General features: G+C 48.1%; 1 protein-coding gene across 2 annotated transcripts in view; it reads right to left on the bottom strand.

Annotated features, from left to right (window-relative positions):
• Window positions 1–17548, bottom strand: part of DHX9 (DExH-box helicase 9) — a 287744-nt gene that overhangs the window by 162975 nt on the left and 107221 nt on the right. For both annotated transcript variants that reach the window (XM_033916167.1, XM_033916168.1), the window contains 3 exons: window positions 11378–11519; window positions 11140–11222; window positions 6747–6903 (listed from right to left, as the gene is read on the bottom strand). In XM_033916167.1, the coding sequence (XP_033772058.1) occupies window positions 6747–6903; window positions 11140–11222; window positions 11378–11519 (382 nt within the window). The remainder of the gene's footprint in view (window positions 1–6746; window positions 6904–11139; window positions 11223–11377; window positions 11520–17548) is intronic.

The raw sequence follows: 17548 nt of genomic DNA, 5'->3' as shown, positions 1-17548 counted from the left end.
GTCTGCATGCAGTGGGCTCCCCAGCCCTGCAGGCTGGCATCCGTTGTCACTACCACCCAATCCGGTGTGGCCAACGGCATGCCCCTCCAAAGATGCAAGTCCTGGAGCCACCAGCGCATGCTGTGAGCTGCTCGAGGACTCCACTGGAGACGGACATTGTAGTTCAGAGAAGCTGGAGACCAGCGAGAGAGCAGAGACTGCTGTAAGGGCCTCATGTGGCTCCGGGCCCAGGGAACCACCTCCAGAGTCGCCACCATGGAGCCCAGCACCTGTACATAATCCCAAACGCGAGGTCTGGGTGACCCGAGCAGGAGGCGAATTTGAGCCTGCAATTTCTCCCCCCGATCTCGGGGTAGAAACACCTTCCCCAGAGCCGTATCGAACCTTACCCCCAGATGCACCAAAGACTGCGAAGGGGCCAAAACACTCTTGGGAAAGTTGACAATCCACCCCAACGACTGAAGGAGAGCGATCACTCTCTGCGTCACCGCCCGACTCTCCTGCCGGGAAGAGGCGCGTATCAACCAATCGTCCAAGTAAGGGTGTACCCGAATCCCTTCCTTGCGTAGAAAAGCGGCTACCACCACCATGACCTTGGAAAATGTGCGGGGGGCCGTCGCCAGGCCAAAGGGCATAGCCCGAAACTGAAAATGTTGGCCCAGAATCGCAAACCGCAGATACCGCTGGTGCGGAGGCCATATCGGAATATGGAGGTACGCCTCCTTGAGATCGAGAGACGTGAGGAACTCTCCTGGTCTCACCGCCGCAATCACCGAGCGCACCGTTTCCATTCGGAAATGGCGCACGCTGAGGAATCTGTTGACCCCTTTGAGATCCAGTACTGGTCTGAAGGACCCCCCCTTCTTGGGTACAATGAAGTACAGGGAATAGAAACCGCGGCCTACCTCTTCTGGGGGCACCGGTACCACCGCCCCCAGATCGAGCAGCCCCTGCAGTGTCCTGCGGACCTCTGCTCCCTTGGCCGCACCACGGCACGGGGACACCAAGAAAGAATCTACGACGGGAGCGGCGAATTCTAATTTGTACCCTTCGCGAACAATGTCCAATACCCATTGGTCGGACGTGACTTTGGCCCACTCCGCCCGGAATGCCGAAAGCCGACCCCCTAAGGGCAGGGCGGAGGGAGCCAAGCCCCCGTCATTGTGGAGGGCGACTGGCGGGGGTACGGGCTGACTGCCCGGAAGAGGGTCTCGCCGTCCGAAAGGAACTTCTCTGCTGAAACCGAGGTCTCGAAGCAGAAAACGGGCCAGATGCAGACCTGGAAAAAGGCTTACCAGCCCTGGCCCGCCTAACATCCCGGAAACGCGGCCTAGACGATGCGGCCCTTACCGGAGGCCTAGCCCTGTCCTCCGGCAAACGCTGCGTTTTGGTATCCCCAAAATCCTTGACCAGTTTCTCCAACTCCGTTCCAAACAATAAACCCCCTTTAAATGGAAGTCTCACCAGCCGTAGCTTGGATGCTGCATCGGCTGCATCTGTTTTGCAGACGCCCGAATAATATCATACAAGGAGTCCGCCAAATAAGCCAAGCCGGACTCCAAATCAGCTAGTTCCGAAGGGATAGAACCTCCAGACTCCAGCAAATTATCGGTCATCCCTTGTGACCACTGCAGACAAGCTCGCGCCGCGTAAGAACTGCATATTGCGGCCTGTAAGGTAACTGCAGCCACTTCAAAGGACATCTTTAGGGAGGCTTCAACCTTTCTATCCTGTGCATCCTTAAGTGTCACGCCCCCTTCTACCGGCAAGGTAGTTCTTTTAGTCACTGCCGCCACCAGAGCGTCCACCTTAGGCAATCTAAACCTGTCCAATTCGGTCGGAACGACCGGATACAAGAGCCTCATGGCCCTTGCCACCCGCAAACTGGCCTCCGGCGCCTCCCATTGCGCCGAGATTAGCTCCTGCATGGCCTCATGGACCGGAAAGGCTTTCGACGGCCTACGGGTACCTGCCATCAGGGGGTTACCGGACCCCGTGGCATCTTCCTGAGCAATGTTCAAACTTTGCAAAGCTTTAGTAATAAAAGAAGAAAGCTCCTCTCTATGGAACAACCGGATAGCCGTAGGGTCATCCCCCTCTCTACCCGGGATACTCTCCGCGTCCCAATCCAAGAGCTCCCCTTCCTCCAATGACTCAGGCAGGGAAAAAGGAGATCTGGGCAAAATATCCCCCGCCTCCACAGACACTAGCCTGCGTTTCTTGGCCCCCTGCAACTGCCCCGGGGATCCTGCCGCCCCTGCCGAGGGCCTATCCTCTGTCCCCTCCCCCCCCTTAGAGGTAGAGGGTACCGCAAGGGCCTGCCCGGCCCCCAGCCTCGGCTGGGTAGGCTGCGAGCGCTGCAATTGAAATGCCTGATGGAGCAACATAACAAATTCAGGCGAAAATGCACCCCAACTAAGAGGCACTCCCCCGCCCTGCTCCGAGCCGAGGGGAGGGGCCGCGCCGGCCACCAGCGCTCTCGCCTGTTCCCCCGCCGCCTCACGTTTGTCCTCCGTGGCCGAGTCCTGCAGGAATCCAGCATCGACTCCGAGCGGCGGGGACATTGCGCAAGAGTCCCGTACCCGGGACATGGCCGCCTCACAAGCCGCCAAAAACGGGTCGTCTGCCGGTGCTTCCAAGCACCCGGCAGAGCACGGCCCCGCTCGTGTTCGGCGCTTCCCGCAGCGCGAACACATCTGACCAGCCTCTTCAGCCATCCCCCCTCGGCCTGCCAAAAAGCTCCGACGCGGGGTTTTTTTTTTTTTTTTTTTTTTTGAACACACGCGGCGAACGCCGGCGGCAGACGACTCCGCCCACTAATACGCCCGGCACCCGGGAAACGCGACTCCACTCAAAAAAAAGGCAAAGCCAACACTCACCCGGTCCGCCGCTTACCCCCGAAGCCAGGCCATCGTTGGTAAAACGTACTGGAAGCCGCGTTAACCACTGCCCGGCTCAGTACTAGCAGGCAGGCTGTGTACTTTTTTTTTTTTTTTTTCATACTGGAATGAAGCAGCCAGCCACTATCCTGCACCTGGAAAGGAACCCCTCTATCCAACGGAGGGGAGGGTGGAGCAGGGACCTGGGAGGGCCCAGGTGTACCTCCCAAAGCCGGCACCAATCAGCCAGGCACCCCCACCTACTGAAGAGAACTAGTCTCAACAGAGGAATCCTAACAGAACACCACCTCCATCTATCCTGCAGCAGGCAGAGACCAGGAGCTAGAAGGATAGCTCCAACCCTGCTGGGAGATAGAGCAAAACTGAATTAACTGAAGGAACACCAGCCTTTAAGGCCAACTGTTAATCAGTTCTCTATCTCCACCTGCTGGTCGATGTGAGCTATACCCACTAGTCTCTGGATTCATCTGCTGCTTTGCTATGGAAACACAAACGTTGCCAAAGCAGCATTAATGCCTAAGACAACTGCATCACCCACCTTGGGGGGGGGGGAGGAAGGTACATTTTGCCACATGCATTACCAAAAATCTACCCTGGGCTAAACCAAAGCTGCTTCCTTGCCATAAAATCCCAGCATGGCATAGTTCAAGCAAAGTCAGAGCACCCTCAGGAGAATTAAATGCTCCTTGACCAGAATGCACATATCAGAGTATCATGGGAAGATAGCAAGTATACACCACAAAGCCAGGAGGAAGAAGTGGCCAGAGCCAGCTGAGAGAACAAAAAGACCTACTGTAGAAATCTGGCAAAGCCGCAAATTCAAATAGACACAGGCTCATGACAGCATTTCCAGGCTTCCAAAACCCCAGAGGGATCTATAGATCAGGCACACAGTCCCGATTTCTCATCCCGTGAAATGCTGTACCTGTAAATAAGGGGTGAGCAAGCAAATCATCTGCACCCTGATCCCCCAGATCAGGGACAGGCAGCACAAGCATCATGGCCGAGTGAATCTGGAACGTGCCTAAAGGAGTAACACCCCTGAGAGACATCGTATAGGTGGATTGGAACTGCGCAGGGGGAAAACAGTGGTCCGAAATCCAGAGCGTAAAAATTTCCAAAACAGTGAAAAGGAGTCTGGCTCCTGGGGCACAGGTCACATAAATGTGGCAAGTGTGAACTTTCTGCGGCTGCACAAGATCCGCAGTCTGGTGGATAGAATTACTAGCCCCAAAATCCATGAATGATCACCTGCTTCAGAAGGGAAGAGGCTAAACTGGACGCTGTGGCCCCCATCCCCCAGGCTGTACCATACAATACGTGGCGCAAAAACGCTCTAAAAGCGCCAAAATTGCACAATCCTGGCCAGAATCCACAAGAGGAGAGCCCAAGGACTCTATCCCAGCAAGTTTCCAGACAAAGTTTGCAGATTTGAAGAAGGGATCTTTAGAAATTAAAATTGCTAAAAATCCAAGGTGGTCACCGTCACAAAATTTGCGCCAAAATCGTGATATTTTTCACATTTCCCAAACTTTAGAAATGGCAATTTTAGGATTTTTCAGGAGGGGGGAACACAGAGGAACTATTAGAAACACTCAAACCCCCACTTTTAACACCTCCCCCAATGTCTCTCACTGGGTGTATTCACTGTGACCTGACAGGACAAGTTAGAAGTGCTAGAAACCTGCATTCAGCTCTCACATAGCTGGAGGAGAATAATCACTGTTACAAAGCTGGGAATGTTCCTACAAAGCTGATCTTCATTAGATGCATACCAGAACGGGCGGAGGCGCAACAACGCAGCCGGCACCCTGCAAGACACTGCTGAGCTTCCTAAGGGTGCCTAACAGCTTGTGCTCGACCCCTGAATAACAGAAGGTGAGACTACCTCAGGGACTATCCAGACTGGCCAACAGGTGGCCACAAAGTGATCGGCCTGTCAGCTACAGACCAAAGTCTTTGAATTCTCAAGCAGGCAGAGGTTTAAAATCACTCCAAGCACTAAAAAACCCGAAAAAGGGACAAAATGACATCGAATTAAAACAATAAAATGGGGATAACAGAACACACAACTGAATGCATTCTTTCAGAAGAAAAAAAACTGTAGAGGGCGCTAAACTGATCAGTGAAGTACTGTACTATAGAGGCAGAGTAAAAAATCCAGAGTGGAATCCTTCTGCAACCATGCGACTAGAGCAGGGGTGTCAAAGTCCCTCCTCGAGGGCCGCAATCCAGTCGGGTTTTCAGGATTTCCCCAATGAATATGCATGAGATTTATTAGCATACAATGAAAGCAGTGCATGCAAATAGATCTCATGCATATTCATTGGGGAAATCCTGAAAACCTGACTGGATTGCAACCTTCGAGGAGGGACTTTGACACCCCTGGACTAGAGGGAAATAACCCTACTGTCTATAGTCTCACCTACTGCACTGGAAATGACACTTTCATTATCTTCCTTTTAATCCTACTGCACTTTGCTCATTTATGCAACATATTAGTAAAATCATGTTCTGTGGTCAACAGATCTGGGTGCCAAGTCTTCTATTATTTATAATTTAACTCAGGCCTACACAACTCCGGTCTTCAAGGGCCAAATCCAGTAGGGTTTTTGGGATTTCCCCAATGAATATGCATTGAAAGCAGTGCATGCAAATAGATCTCATGCATATTCATTGGGAAAATCCTGAAAACTTGGCCTGGCGAGGGCCGAAGTTGTGCAGGCCTGATTTAACTGATCAGCAAGTACCACCATATTATGGGTGTACTCCCTTCTAAGGATACTGGCACTCTCAACAGTACACTGGTTCAGCAAACAGAATTCTCCAAGGACTGGGACCAAACAAGCCACCTGTACAAGAGAAGAACCTGGCTACTGGACCACAGGACTAACATAAGCAGGGATGTGAAAATGCCACTACTGTGAAGAGACTACAGGAGACATATCAAGCCAGGCTGCAATACCACTACAGCTTCAGTCAAGTCAGCCACTAGGTAACGAAAGCAAACAAATTCAAAGCTATACAAACAGATCAAGACAGTACCCAGTCTGTTTGAAAATTTACAAAATACTCTAGATTAGAAAAAAAAGAGATAATTCCTTAATGGAGTAACTTAATGCATTCCCTCCCTATTGTTCCAGTTAGTCTCTGTCATTATATGTCCACTCTGCAATTTTTTTCCCTCTTTTAATTGATTTTATATGCTCTTATATTTTTCAGTGCATTATATTATTGTAAACTGTTTAGGTATTTCTGGATAAACGATATATAAAATTACGAATAAACTTGGAAACTTGAAAGTCTAAATAGATCCCAAGGGGGAAAAAGTGTTAACTCACAAAAGTCAAGGAAACTATCAAGTTAGTCCAATAAAAATGGACCACCTTACATTTTTTAAACCTTTATTTCCATGTAAAACAATTTCCAAATTAACAGGCAGATCCTATGGACCCCAATACAGCCTAACAAAAAAATAATATCAGCCTTCTTAGGTCCTGAAAGAAAAAAATATGTCATCATACAATGACAATATCTAGTATGGCCTCGCTCAGTTGCACAAGTACTGAGACAGTCATCATGAAGGCTATGCTAGTATGAAAGACCGAAAGAAAGAGATAAGGGAAATCCACAGGGAGTTGCAATTGAAGGCTTATACCACCATAGCCCAGTATAGTCTGGTTACAAATGGGCTGGAACCCCAATAAAGGAGTAAACAGTGTCCTCACAAAATCAGCCCCTAAATAAATAAAACCAAACAAGCAAAAACATAAACACACCCCTCAACCCCTCCCCCTCCCCACACACAAACACAAAATAAAAAAGCAGAACAACCCTGACACTTACCTTTAACAGGAAAAGTTCTACCATAGATTTCTATGATGGGGCAGTTGAAGAAATACTCGCAAAACATGCTAGTATCAATAGTGGCAGACATGAGGATGACTCGGATATCTGGGAATGCTTGGATCACATCCCGAAGCACCACTAATAAGAAGTCGGTCTAGGATTAGGAAGAGCCAAACAGACAGGGAATAAAATGCTATTTATTAGCATCTGTATATTATATCTTTCATATAAAAATTTATAATACAAATCTATATAAAAGGGATGTACAAGTAATAACAGAAAAGTAGCATTAAATTTAAAATTACATTTCTCATGACAGTAAACAGTGCAATGAATGCTGCTGCAGAGCATACATAGCATTCACATATGCTACTCTCAAAGAATGCAAACATGGTAATCTCATGGCACATTCCTTCCATTACAAAACAGTCACCTACAACCTAAGTTAAGGGCTCAGAGTCAAAGCTGAAAGCATGTAACTTCAAGACAATGTAGTAGATTTGTGACAAGTGGATCTTCATTATTAAAAATGAAATAAAAAACAAAACAAAACACTATTGTAAATTAATTTTTAATTGTGTCTTCCTTATACTGAAAATGAATGTTTTGTGGACGTATTCCATTTTCCAATAAATGGCTGCATATTCTGGAGAATACACAGACCACAGCTCTGATCCAAGCACTTACAACTATAGAGAAATGGTATAAATAAATTTTAGTTTTGGACTGGAATTCATTGTTTTGTTAAATTGTTTTATTATTTTCATTAATTCAAGTTACAAACATTTAGAGCTGGTCATTTAGTGCACTATTAACATAATAAATTTGTTAAAATTTTAACTGATTTAAAAAAGAAAGAAAATTTTTTTTAACTGATTAATTTTTTTAAACTCCCCTATGTTTTCCAGCATTGCTTTTCTCTCCTCTTGTTTATCCTGTGGTCCACCTCCCCATGTTTACCTTAACAGTCCTGGCTCTTCTCAGGCTCACTGGCAGAGGTAGCAATTCCCACATACTGTCTGCAGCTGACTCAAAAGCCTTCCCCCTACTGTGTCCTGCACCTACCGGACACAACTTCCTATTTTGCCTTCATATGTTGTGTTTAAGCGCAATTAATTATGTGATTAAAATTTGTAATCACAATTCAAAATTTCAATCATTACCCACCCCTACAAATATTACAAATTCACTGGAAAGAATAGAATGTCTCAAAAAAATGATTTTTTTACATTTATTCTGTGTATTTCTTAAGTCTTTCTGAAAAAATACATACACTGAAAGATTAGGGTCTTACCTTTGCTAATCCACACTCTATTCTTAGACAAGTGGGTAATTAATCCCATCCCATGTTTTTGACTGTCCCATCTTACCTCAGGACTGCCCTCTGACTTCCAGTTGGTACAAAAGCAGTCAGTCATAACTGTATAGGACACAGATAGATAAGGGGTACGAGAATCACCTAACCTCGGTGGGTCTTGATTCTCCACAGAAGGCAGTCAATCATGGGCCATTGAGGGAAGACATAGAGAAGTCCCTCTTGAGGCCATGGCTGCACAATGACACCCAACCCTTCCCTTCCGGGTTTGCGACGGCGGCTGAAGAAATAAACCACATTCTTCTTGACTGCCAACGCCCTCAAGTCAAACATCGGGTGCATTGGAAGGCTCTCTGGGACAGGGACCATTCTCCTGGTTCCAGAGTTTGACGGCTGAGATCATTCACTTGCACATTGTCTGCTGCTGCTATATGCGCCACTAAAAAAGCCAGAAGATGCCTTTCCGCCCAGAGAAAGAGCATTTGAACATCCTGCCACAGAGGTGTGTTCCAGGTGCTCCCTTGTTGATTGTCATAGGCCACTGGTGTAGCATTGTCCAAGAAAACTCAAACTGCCTTGTTCTGGAGTGCACTTTTGAAGTGCAGGAGAGCCAGCCAGATCGCTCAAACTTCCAGACGACTGATCGATCATTTTCTCTCGGAAGGGGATCAATGACCCTGTACCAGACTGTCTGTGCAAAGCGTCCCCCAGCTGTAAAGTCTGGCATCCATCATCAAGAGGGGAACTATTCTGGACAGAGAGAGGGTTCAACCACAGGCTATACTGCACTGAGTCGCCATAAGCTGAACATGCAGTGGATCCCTATGCACATTCCAACAGGAGTAAATGCGAACTCGCCCAAGGGATACATCGATTGGCATGACCATGACCCCAGAACTTGCAGGTATTGCTAGGCTGTCAGGGCCTGAGAGTCCAGAAAGGCACGGATCAACTGCCGAAGCTTCTGGCATGACTCAGGAAGAAACACTTTGTTCATCCCCATGGCAAACGGGCCCCAGGTATTTCAGGTTTGTATTGGAATGAGCTGACTCTTACAAACGTTGACCACTCAACCTAGTCTCTGAAGCAACTGGATGACCTGGTGCATGCTAGGTGCCCCTTGGATTCTGACTAGGCTCTGCTGAGCCAACTGTCCAGATACGGATGGACTTGGATCCCAAGACTCCATAGGTGGACTTCCACCACCACCATCTTGATAAAGGTCCGAGGTGTTATCAGCAGCCTGAAGGGCAAGGCTGCAAACTGGAATTTCAAGTATATTCTGTGCTCTGAAAAAATGGGGGTATGACGATAGGCCTCCATCAAATCCAGAGAGGCCAGAAATTCCCCTGGTGCTACTGAGGCGATCACTGCACCATTTTCATTCTGAAACAGGGAACTTTGAAGGCTACATTGACCACTTTGAGGTCCAGGATTAGTCTCTAGTCTTCGGAGCCTCTCTTTAGCTCAAGTATCTGCTGGAGCCCAAGTCAGACTCTGGAATGGGCTCTATGGTCACTTTGTCCAGCAATCTCTGGACAGTGGCCATTTTGTCTGGGCATCAGGCTGGAGAGTCCAGAAAAAATTCCGGAATAAGCCAATAAAACTCGAATTTGTACCCGACACCAACTGAGATACCACTGTAAGCAAATTTGGTGAATTTTTCTTGGCTAGATAACCATGAAAGAGCATGTTAATAAACTCAGGGGGAAACCCTGATCCTGAGATACGGCTGCCTCCTGCGAGGATTTGCAGGCTTTAGAAGAGGCATTTTAGCTGCATTTCACTGGGGACGTACTTGTGCTGCCCCCTGGGCCCATTTTCATCTTTTTGGACTGGCCTCAGATGGAAGGAGTGGTAGAACCCCCGAAGGAGCAGAGGGGGCTAAAGCCAATGGCACTTCACACCAGTCATGTGCTGCGCAGTATGTAGAACATAAATGCTGGCCTGTTAGCCATCCGCCACAAACAGGACATGAATCCAAAGTATCTTGCCCTGAGTTCATCTGATGTGTTTTCTTGCAAAAACAAAGCCTGTAGAGGCAGAAAAAAAAAGCTTTAAATTCAGATCTGGAAAATCCAAGATGGCCACCATGGGAGCAATTTTGTTAATAAAACTGCCCGGGAAAACTACACCAACTCCTAAAACGGCGTTTTTAAAATTTGGGGGGTGGAGGGACCTAGGGCTAACTACCAAACCGTTTAAAATCCAAATTTGGAGACCCCCCCAAAATCGATCTCACAGGTTGTTAGCATGTTACTCACCATGCTAGAAACTGCAAGATGGAAGCTAAAACAGTTTGCAGGGAGATCCTCTGCCTCAACAAGCTTTTGAACTTAAACTGCCAGTCTTCTGACTGCCTCTCAGGCCCAACGCTAAAGTCAGCGACCTCCACCTCACACGGAAATGCCGTGCATGGGTGGAGGAACACAGTCGGCCCCGATCCTGGATACACTGCCACAGAGCCATGCAGCCTGCGCTCAAACCCACTGGCAGAAGAACCTGGGGATGAGCAACACTCCCAAGGTAACAGTCCCTGAGCCCCGATTTGTGAATGTAGGTTGTCCAGGTGGAAGTACTGTAGACTTTGCCAGTAAAGACTGCAATTTCCTGTAGCCAGAGCTGTCCCCGCAGGGAACCGCTGCAGGATGAACACACGAAGATACGAAAATACTGAAGTTAAAGAAGAAAAAAGCACAAGCAGAAAAGACTAGCTCCTAATGTTTTACTTGTAGGAAAACAACTGGAAGTCAAAGGGCAGTCCTGAGGTCAGAGGATAGGGTCAAAAATATGTAAATAAGGTTCCTACAAGAGATTTCACGAGAAGGAATTGACTACCCACTTGTCCAGGAATAGAGTCCAATTGTCCAATTTCATTATAATAAATACTCTTCTTGGTCATGTTCTTTTTATAGTTATATTTTTCAACTATCATCAAAAAAGAACATTTGAACTATACTTAATGAAAATAAAATCTCCAGGAACATATATTTACATGCAAAGGATGGGATGTAGAAATAAGTGAAACTCATAAGTAAAAGCATGGGTAAGAGTACAGAGGTGTATGAATCTTACATTAATGTCTCGCTCATGAATTTCATCCACTATTACATGACTAATTCCTCGAATCCCTGCTTCCAGCTTCCTGAGGAGGACCCCTACATAAATATAAAAAATCTAGTCAGAGGTACAGGAATGAACAGTCAACAGCAACATAAAATCTGATCAGTAAAGCACAGAGATGACCAGCTAACCCCCACACAACCTCACATTGCAAATGCAGTACGCCCCCAAGTTACACAGCAATACAGACCTACGGTGCAGAACATCACACTAGCATGGGGACGCGGAAGGATAGACTCAAATCGCACACAGTAGCCACAGCTTTTTCCTGGTTCTTCTCCTCTCTCATACGAAACCCGTTCAGCCACAGAAACAGCACTGATTCTTCGAGGCTATATTGAAAATATGATAAATTCTTTATTTGCAAGTATACATTTCACTGGACAAAGAAAAATGTAGGGTCAAAAGAAACTCACCTTCAGTTTTGCAGCTACAGAACCTCCCTACCACCAGTGGCGTACCTAGGGTATGTGGCACACGGGGCCCATCATTTTTTGACACCCCCCATGTAAAAAAATATTTTTTGTAATGACCATGAAACGGAATAAATGGTCAGAATAGAAACAGGCAGTGAAAATTTTCTTATATTCCAAACATAACATAACATAAATTATGTCTGAATTGTCATGACATCAGAAGTACATATGGAGTAGTTGCAGGTGATGCTTGGGACAGTTCTGATTGTGTTAGTTCGGTTTTATGTGTTTTTTGAATAGAAGGGTTTTTATTTCTTTTTGAAGGTTTTGCAGTCTGTGGTCGATGTCAATTGGTTGTAGAGTTGGGGGTTGAGTGTTGCAGCTCGAATGGCTAGGAGGTTGTCGAACAGTTTTTTTCTTTTGACGTTTTTGGTTGGAGGGTGTGTGAATGGTGTGTGAGTTCTCCTATGTCTGTTTGAAGTGGATTGAATTATTTAGCTGAAGAAATTAGTTACCCCCTCATCCCACACACATTAATTCTCTTCCATTTTTGTTCCCATTATAAAAAACACTGATAAGTTCCCAGAAAAAAATACATTAAAATAAGAAGTGAAAACAAAGGCCCCTACAGATGAGAACATAACATAAGAATAGCCTAACTGGGTCAGACCAATGGTCCATCATGCCCAGTAGCCCATTCTCATGGTAGCCAATCCAGGACACTAATACCTGGTCAAAACCCAAAGAGTAGCAACATTCCATGCTACCGATCCAGGGCAAGCAAACACTTCCCCCATGTCTTAATAACAGATTATGGACTTTTCCTCCAGGAATTTGTCCAAATCTTTCTTAAAACCAGCTACACTATCTGCTTTTACCATAACTTCTGGCCACTTCATTTTTAAGTTTAGATATTTCCTTTCAAACAGAGACCTTGCTAGATGTCAAATACAGCACAAGGTAACTTCACATGGACTTAGCTGTGCAGGAAATGTGAATCTCCTCATACACCCACCATATAGTGCAAAAATGTGCAAAGGTCTGTTTTTTTCTTTCGATCACAACATAGCCTAATGCCACACAAGCAGCGCTGTTACAAACATATTCTGTAGGTCAATGCTAAGGATAACAAAGTTTCCTTCTTTGGACCAGAAGGAGATACTGATAAACCACTGGAAGAGATCCCAAAACAACACCCAAAGACCAACTCAGTGTGTGAACCAGTTGAGTGGAGTGGACTAACTGGGGGGTGGAAATGGGCCCGGAGTTTGCTCAGCAGAATTTCCCAGACCACCTCTTCCTCTCAACACATTGACACGCTGCCACCACCACCACTAGGAACACCTCACTGGGTAGGCCAGCTATGCTATAAACTTTATAAAACACATTATTATATTTTCTTATAAAGCACATATTTTAACTGAACTCTCTGACATCCTCAGCCTTTCCATTCACAAAAATAGAAGGAAGAAAAGTTCCCATTTCCTGCTGTCTCATGTCCCCGGCCTATACAATATTTTTTGTCTGCAGACCCTTCAAAAGTCTGACCAAATCCTCGTTTCACTTGCATTATAAAGTACTGGGGATGCCATCTCTCCCCAATCCCAGGTCCTAAAGTCTAAGACAGTAGCGCAAACTAATGCTGCCAGATTCAGGAAAAAAAATTTTGATTCGATTCAGCCTATTGAATTGGTTTTTCAATTCAATTTTCCTGCCCAGTTGGGTGATTTTTTTCAAAACTCCTGGTGGGTTTTATAGCTTTTTCACCCCCTTTGGCTTCTCCTAACCACACTGGCGCTGTGGTGTAAATAAAATAAAGAAACAAAGGAGAAATTAGGTTCTTACCTGCTAATTTACTTTCTTTTAGCTTCTCCAGACCAGTAGAGGTTAATCTTTACAAATGGGTATATATCCAATCATGACCAGCAGGTGGAGACTGAAAACAAAACTGTGGGACAGTATATAATATACTCCCTTCTCTATTTACCTCAGTCTGCCGAATAGCCAAGCAGAACCAAGAACTGGAAAACAGAAAGAAAACAATACTCCGAACAGGAGTAACAACTAACATACCCAAGTGCTGTTGGAAAATGCAGAGGAGAAATACCCGAAGGAAAATGTCCCCACAGCTCGCCAGCTAAGCCAGCCGAGCCACAGCCGCTGTTCTTCAATTCTCCCCGGCCCTAGAAAAATACTAGAACCCGCAGCAAAAAACAAAAACTGCCCGCGAAACAGCCCCAACAACAACAACAACAGACAGGGTGGGGACCTCTACTGGTCTGGAGAAGCTAAAAGAAAGTAAATTAGCAGGTAAGAACCTAATTTCTCCTTCTTTAGCACTCTCCAGACCAGTAGAGGTTAATCTTTACAAATGGGACGTACCAAAGCAGTCCCTCTCAGGGCGGGACCCCCGAAGGGCCGATACCAGAACACGCTCACCGAACACCGCGTCCCGACGCGCCTGAACATCTACCCGATAATGTCTAACAAAGGAATGCAAGGAGGACCAAACCGCAGCCTTACAAATATCCACTGGAGGCACGAGCGACGACTCAGCCCAAGAAGCTGCCTGACCCCGAGTGGAATGAGCCTTGAGAAACTCAAGAACAGGCTTCTGTCTCAGAAGATAAGCGGAAGCAATCGTCTCCTTGATCCAGCGCGCAATAGTATCCTTAGAAGCGCCAGCCCCCCGACGAGGACCCGCCAGAAGGACAAAGAGATGATCGGATTTCCGGAATTCCCGGGTCCGCTGCACATAAGAGCGAAGGACCCGACCGACATCCAACTTGCACAGCTGCCGTTGCTCAGAAGAGCCCTCCTGACTACCCAAGACCGGGAGGACCACCGATTGATTGACATGAAAAGGAGAAACTACTTTCGGCAGAAAGGAAGGAACAGGCCTCAAGACAACCCGCTCCTTAGAAAACTCCAAGAAGGGAGCCCTACAAGAGAAAGCCTGTAGCTCAGAAACACGCCTAGCGGAAGTAATGGCCACCAAAAAGACCGCCTTCAGAGTAAGGTCCTTCAAAGAACAGCCATCCAACGGCTCGAAAGGCGGGCGCACCAAAACAGAGAGAACCAGATTGAGATCCCAAGAGGGAACAGAGGGCCGTAGGGGAGGCCTAAGCAACTTGGCCGCCCGCAAAAAAGCGAATCACATCAGGAATGGCCGACAAACGCTGACCTGTTACCAACCCTTGAAAAGCCAACAGGGCCGCAAGTTGAACCCGGAGAGAAGACCAAGCCAGGCCTCTATCCAGGCCATCCTGCAAGAACTCTAGAATGTTAGGCAGGGAAGCGCGAAAAGAGACCACTCCGTCAAAGAGACTCCAAACCCGCACATAAGCCCGAGAGGTAGAAAGCCTCCGGGACCCCAAGAGTGTAGAGATCACCTTATCTGAATATCCCTTCTTACTAAGGCGACCCCTTTCAAGAGCCAAGCTGTAAGACAGAAGGGAGACGGGTCGAACATGGGAATGGGACCCTGCGTCAGAAGATCGTCCAAGAGAGGCAGAGGAAGAGGATCCGCCACCAGATGCCTCACCAGATCCACATACCACGGACGTCGAGGACAATCCGGAGCCACCAGAACCGGATGGTGAACAATGCGAAGAAGTACTCTGCCCACTAATGGCCAAGGAGGGAACACATACAACAGCCCCTCCGTTGGCCACGGTTGGACCAGAGCATCCAGACCCTCGGCCAGACTGTCCCTGCGACGACTGAAGAAGCGGGGCACTTTGGCGTTGCCACTCGTGGCCATCAGGTCCATCAGGGGCTGCCCCCAAGCCTGCACTATCAACTGAAATGCCACGGCGCCGAGACACCACTCTCCTGGATCCAGGAAGTGACGACCGAGGAAGTCCGCCTGAACATTTTCTACCCCGGCTATGTGAGAGGCCGAGAGGTCCAGAAGATGGGACTCCGCCCAAACCATGAGCCGAGCCACCTCCTGCGCCCTCTTGGTGCCCCCCTGATGATTGACATAAGCCACCGCCATGGCATTGTCCGACAGGACTCTGACCGACTTGCCCAACAAAAGGGAACAGAATTTAAAATTTAAAAATGAGTTAAAAACTTTTCTTTTTAAAGATGCATTTGCAAATTAATCTTTTATCTTATTGCTCTGGCTTATTTTATTTTCCTCATATGTCTTATTACCCTTTTGTATTTTCCCTTGATGTTTCTCCTCTTCTTTATGAATTGTATTTCATCCCTCCTTACCTATTGTTTTTGTAATGTTAATTTTTAATATACTAATCTTATTTATTAATTGTATGTATTGTTTTGTTCCCTAATATATGTAAATTTTAAGTGTACACCGCTTAGAAACTTGGATTAAGTGGTTAATCAAGTCAACTAATAAACTTGAAACTTGAACTTGAAACTAACAGCGCCAGACGGACCGCTCTGGTCTCCAACACGTTGATCGACCAGGAGGCCTCCTCCGCGGACCAGGTGCCCTGAGCTGAGTGACCCAAACACTGAGCCCCCAACCGAGGAGACTCGCATCCGTAAGGAGCACCGTCCACTGCGGGAGATCCAGACCCACCCCCTGAACCAGGTGAGGGTTCCGGAGCCACCAACGCAGACTGCAGCGCGCCATGCCTCGCAGGGGGACAGGAACATCCAAACCGTGCCTCTGGGGTGACCACCTCCGGAGCAGAGCATATTGAAGAGGACGCATGTGGGCCCACGCCCACCTCACCACGTCCAGGGACGCCGCCATCGACCCCAAGACTTGGAGGAAATCTCGCGCCCGAGGACACCGGGACTGCCAAAAGCAGGCGAATCTGAGATTGCAATTTGCTCACCCAGGCCTCTGGAAGGAAGACCTTCCCCAAGGAGGTGTCGAACAGAACCCCAAGGTACTCCAGACGCTGAGCCGGGACCAACCAACTCTTGGAAAGGTTGACCACCCAGCCCAGCGACCGGAGAAACTCCACCACCCGAGCCGTAACTCGGGAGCTCTCCTGCAACGACTTTGCCCAAATCAACCAGTCGTCCAGGTAGGGGTGCACCAGAATGCCCTCCGACCGCAAGGCTGCCGCGACGACCACCATCACCTTGGTGAACGTCCGGGGAGCCGTGGCCAGACCAAAGGGAAGCGCACAGAACTGATAGTGCCGACCCAAGATCGCAAAGCGAAGGAAGCGCTGATGAGAGGCCCGAATGGGAACATGCAAGTAGGCCTCCGTCAGATCGAGAGAAGTGAGAAACTCCCCCGGCTGAACCGCCAGAATGACCGACCGCAGAGTTTCCATGCGAAAAGAGGGAATCTTGAGAACCCTGTTGACCCCTTTCAAATCCAGGATGGGCCGAAAGGTCCCCTCCTTCTTGGGCACCACAAAGTAAATGGAGTACCTGCCGGTGCCCCACTCCAGAGGGGGCACTGGAACAACTGCCTTGAGATCTAGCAAGCGCTGAAGGGTCTGGCGAAAAGCCTGCGTCTTCCAAGGAGTCTGGCATGGAGAGGCTAGGAAAAGGTCCGGCAGAGAGCAGGCGAACTCCAGGGCATAACCGTCCCGCACCACCTCCAGGACCCACTGATCGGACGTGATCTCGGCCCATTTGGGGAAAAGTTTGCGCAGCCGGGCCCCCATCGGAACCAAAGGGGGCGCCGGCAAGGAGTCATTGTGCAGGACGGGAAGCGGGGGAACCGGCGGAGGGATTCCCTGCCCCCCGACGGGCCCCCCGAAAGGGCTGCATGCGCTGAAAGAACCGACCCCGGGAAAACCCTGGAGCCGGGAAAGCAGCCCCACGCCCAGGGCGATACTTGCGAAACTCCCGCAAACGCCCCCGGGCAGCGCCACCCCGAGACTCAGGGCAAGCACGGTCCTCAGGCAGACGAGGCACCTTTGAGTCCGTCAGAGTCTGAATCAACTTATCCAATTCCTCCCCAAACAAAAAAGACCCCCGGAAGGGAAATTTAGTAAGCTTAGCTT

Source organism: Geotrypetes seraphini, chromosome 12 (assembly GCF_902459505.1).
Source record: "Geotrypetes seraphini chromosome 12, aGeoSer1.1, whole genome shotgun sequence".
NCBI lineage: Eukaryota > Metazoa > Chordata > Amphibia > Gymnophiona > Dermophiidae > Geotrypetes > Geotrypetes seraphini.
This window is presented reverse-complemented; position numbering and strand designations above follow the sequence as displayed.